Genomic DNA, 4,569 nt, shown 5'->3' on the forward strand with positions numbered 1-4,569 from the left:
TCAAAGTACACATCCAGTTCAGATTTTTTTAATTATAAATTTGGAACTACACGTTCCAGAATGCACTATAAAACAAACAGGACTGGCTAATGTTCTCGCATCTTACAGGAAACAACCTGAGCTCTGTGAATAACAGCAGACGATTAGACAACTACAAACATAAGAAAATGATTTGATTGCTTTTGCCAGTCGTATTGTATGTAAGATTTCTAACAGCCACGACCAGAGCCAGTGTCTGGTCCGAGCTCGAGCGATGTCACAAAGGCAGCAGAACAGTGACGTAGTTCCTAGCAGAAACATCACAGAGCTAGCTGTGCGCCGCACCCAGCACACCTGTGAGAGACGTCTGCATTGGGCGCAGCTGGGTCTGCTCTAGCTTCATAAAGGGCCTGGTTTAAAGGCGCTGTGGTATCCCTCCCCTCTTACAGAGAGCAGGTATTGTGTTTTCGTTGAGGAACTGCGAGTGAGTGGAGTCCCTGCTAACTAAAGGTGCTTTTACCATGACTTCAGACTCTGGGAAAAAGAAACCGAAGGCTCAAGGAGACAAGAAAGCGATAAAGAGAAAGGGGAAAAGGCGGGAGACCTACTCCGTGTACATTTATAAAGTGTTAAAACAGGTGCGTGGGGTTTTCGCTATTGAATGGCCAGTTCGTCGAGGAGAAATGGGGAAGATGGATTAATATGCCTTTTTCTTGGAGAGGAGGGTAGGGACAGTATGCTGTATGATCGATCTAAAAGGAGATCAGAATATTGACTGATCTTGTTTTTCACTTTGAAGTGAAGGGCATATGTTTTCACAATGTTTGACTTCACTGTGGCGCTGAGTATGGGTGCCTAATTATGTTGATGGTTCTGTGTGTGGGAGGACTTGTCCGAGGCCAGGAAGAAGTGTCTTAAGTCCATGTCTGAGTAGTTATTTCAATGAAGGTGTATTTGTTGTTTTCTGGGACATGTAGTCACGCTTTTCTTATGATACAAATCCCAGGGGGAAAAACTGGCTTTGAGGGGCCGCTCGGATATATTGCCGGAACACTTGTGAGCTCTGGTCTGGTCATGATGCAGTGAAATGTTGGGGTGAATTGGGTGCTATTGTTCTGGCTGGGACCACGGGGGGCATTATATTTGGCCCTGTTAAGGGTCCAGTCGGGCGAGGGCTTAAACTGCAAGTATTTGTGGGAGCCGACAGGCAGCATGCTTTCCTCCGTGGGGCCATGGTTGGGATTGGTTCCTTTCCCTGAACTTCAACCCATTTCTTTTCTCTACCCCCCCACCACCCCTCAAAAAAATAAGGTTGGCTTTGATGGGGTGAGGGTGAAGAGGGCCTGGTTAGAGCCATAATTGTTTGAGCAATAAATTGTAGTCAGTCTGGTCTGCGTGGTGCTTCTAATACCGCATAAGGTAATTGTTTGTTTTATGGGAAGGCTGGTAAGAGAAAAGACTAGTAGATTTTGTTTGGTGGGTCGTGGTTTGGGTTCTGTGTACCTGGCTCTGCGGGGTGTAAACTGAAGTTTTCTAGTTTAGCAGGTTTTTAGCGATGGTTCCTGGGTAAGCCATTGAGTTCTAGGTAGTGTACTGGGCACGCATAGTTCTTTCACATGGTGCGCCAGGGCCTCCAATACTGTCGGCTCCAACTCTTAATTGTAGGGCCGCAGCTTGGGCAAGCGGTTGAATATGTCTCGAGTAAGTGGTAGTTAAGATGGTCGGCTACAAAATCAAACCCCATCAGAGCAAGTTTTTATTGAAAAAAAAAAGCATGCACTGACGTGCAGAGAAAATATATAACCGTTAAACGACGCGTTCCTGACAACCAGGGTAAAGGTCTTGTCATGGAATTGCCCTCAAGTATTCTAGGTGCTGTTCTGGCTTTTATTACAGCTTCTCTTACGTTTTGGAGATCAAGCAAAATAACTGGCAGTGCAGCAGAGATTGTGCCAATTACTAAACAGTGATCCACTCGGGAGTGAGCGAAATAACGAACAGCTGAAGGAAGTGGGTATCTCAAGCAGAGTGGGTAGAGTGTGGCACCCTGGGGCTTCGAAGCTCACACTGGCATCGGGATCACCTCCCACAGTTCAGGGTACTGAAAGGGACTTAAAACTGGCTTTGCCAATGTTCTGGATACCGCATGGTTTCTGGAGGTGGACTGACTTGTTGCACACTAAATGGCTGTTTAACCATCATTTTCTAAGTACTCATCAATGAGCTAAGCGTCCTTTGTTGGACTGATTTGACACCTACTGGGCTTAGGAGGGCATAAGGTTGTAGCCAGATTGGAACCTGATGCTGAAACGACAGAATCGCGAGCTGTGGAACAATGGTTCAGCAGTCTAGTATCTCTAGCCTCCTCCACAGGAAAACAAATAAGTGTGTTTTCCCCACCCCTACTCAAGAAAAGTTATATAGACTACCATGAATAGATGGGTACCAACTCTCAGATCTGCTACGGTCTCCCATGTACTACAGAGATTCTGAAATCTAGCTCACATCTGTAAAGCTAGTTTAGTTCAAACGTGTTCGCTGACTCTCCTCACTTAGATCCGTTTCATATTTCACAACTCAAGCCTGAACAGGGAGCAACTTAGCCAGTTTAGTTATGGCTTTTTACACTAGTAGGAGTCGGCGCAACAAATGGAGGAGTATATGGGTTGGATCAGACTTCACAAGTGTTTTTCAGCTGTTGCAGCTCAAATATGTTGGAGGCTACCCTGAAAACCAAAAAGCTCCGCTTTTGCAGTGCTCCTATTCTGTTCATGAGCCTGAATACAATTGCACCCTAGAAAACAGACAAGTTAAATGTTTGTAGGGGTTCCCTGGATGTAGGCCCCAGGGTTTAATTCTAACTGAACAGGTCCTATGTGACGTGCAATGTCATCACACAGACAGGCAGTCGCCATGCAGAACACATGAAAGGACCACATACATTCTGCGTGGACTGAAGGGCCCCATTTGTGGTTTCAGATTAATCTTTTGTGGAGCAGGCTGCTCAGGCACACGTACAGGGGTACAAGTTAGACTGTCAGAGAAAGTAACGGTGGTGGTATGATACTCTGGTATGCACAGTTGCAAGACTTTGTCCCTATGCTATGTAGTGGATACGATTAGGATGTGGAGTAGGGGCAGATCCATCCGTCCAGTTAGTTACTGTGGGAGTTTTGTTGCACTTCGTGAGATTTGCCTCTTTCTTAGATGGCAGTTCTTCATGTTTCTGCATCCAGGTTTATCCCCTGCCACCAAACACCACACATCATCCCTACTATGTTGTAGCTTAATTTACACCTATCGTAAGCACACAACCCCTTCAGTTTTATTGTCTCATGCCTAGTCCTCAAGTGAAGTACCTGCTCTAGTAGTCCAGTTCATTAAAGTACTATGCAATCTTCCCACAGGTTCATCCAGATACGGGAATCTCCTCCAAGGCAATGAGCATTATGAACTCCTTTGTGAACGATGTCTTCGAACGCATTGCGGCTGAGGCAGCACGACTCACCCAGTACAACAAGCGATCCACCATCACCAGCCGTGAGGTGCAAACTGCAGTGCGCTTACTGCTACCTGGAGAGCTGGCCAAGCATGCGGTCTCAGAGGGCACCAAGGCTGTCACCAAGTACACCAGCAGCAAATAAAGATGTTGAGGAAGAGCCAAATAATGCTTCTGAGATCAACAGGAACTGTATATAGAGATAACGTTAACAGAATAAAGTTTTCAAAACAGCCAGCTGTCTCGGGCTTTCTGTCCCAAAACTGCATCTTAACATTTTAGGCTTTGCTACTGGGTAAGCCATTGCACAGATAACTCTTGCTCACCCATTATTGAGGGTATTACATTCTCTCACCACCCCCTCCTCCGATGACTAATTTAGGAGTGAGGAGTGTTTGAATTTGACATGGAGCAGGGCAATAGAATTAGTTTTCATAAACTAGAATGTTAAATGCCAGACCTAGCACAGTCATGTAGTGATTAACACAAAAAACAGACTTGCACGTAGCAATGTAAAATACTGCATACGTTGCAAGATGTTTTTATAACTTGATGTTCTTACAGTATGTACTGTAATATAAGGACATGGTACTCGTGGCTGAAGGCTTGTGTGTGTGTGTGTGTGTGTGTTTTTTTTTTTTGGTTCCTCTCCTTCTTAAACTTAAAAGGTGGGCGATGGGGAGAAAGTCAGTGTGGAGTGAGAGTCAGTGACGGAGTCCAAGCATGTTTAGATTAACTTTGAGATCATGCCAGGAGGCTAGGTGTGGTTAGGCCTGCTGGTTTCTGAAGGAATATTTCAAAGACCTACCTGACAAGGATTTCAGTTACCTAACTGGAGATGGTGTGGTCATAACTTTAAAATACTTAAGTAGCTTATTTAGGGCTCTGTTTTTGGTAGATGGCTGTGTGGTCATGGTTGCACCAAAGAAAGGTATGTCTTGGGAAGTCCTAATTGCAACTTAACTGGTGAAAAGTAAATGCAGTGGAGACTTAATACTTGTGCTGTAAGTAGTCCAGCTTTTTGAAAAGCAGACCTCAATAGTTGGCAGTTTGGAAGAGACTATTGTAGTAGGTTTTGCAGATGTTTACTA

The 4,569-nt window shown here is 45.0% G+C and overlaps 1 protein-coding gene across 1 annotated transcript; it reads left to right on the top strand.

The window, feature by feature from the left end:
- Nucleotides 1-392: 392 nt before the first annotated feature.
- On the top strand, nt 393-3,711 carry LOC138301983 (histone H2B, gonadal-like). The gene is made up of 2 exons (XM_069242414.1): nt 393-617; nt 3,387-3,711. The coding sequence occupies exons 1-2, from the start codon at nt 501-503 to the stop codon at nt 3,621-3,623; spliced, it is 354 nt and encodes a 117-aa protein (XP_069098515.1). The 5' UTR covers nt 393-500; the 3' UTR covers nt 3,624-3,711.
- The last annotated feature ends 858 nt before the right edge of the window (nt 3,712-4,569 follow it).

This window comes from Pleurodeles waltl, chromosome 6 (assembly GCF_031143425.1).
Source record: "Pleurodeles waltl isolate 20211129_DDA chromosome 6, aPleWal1.hap1.20221129, whole genome shotgun sequence".
NCBI lineage: Eukaryota > Metazoa > Chordata > Amphibia > Caudata > Salamandridae > Pleurodeles > Pleurodeles waltl.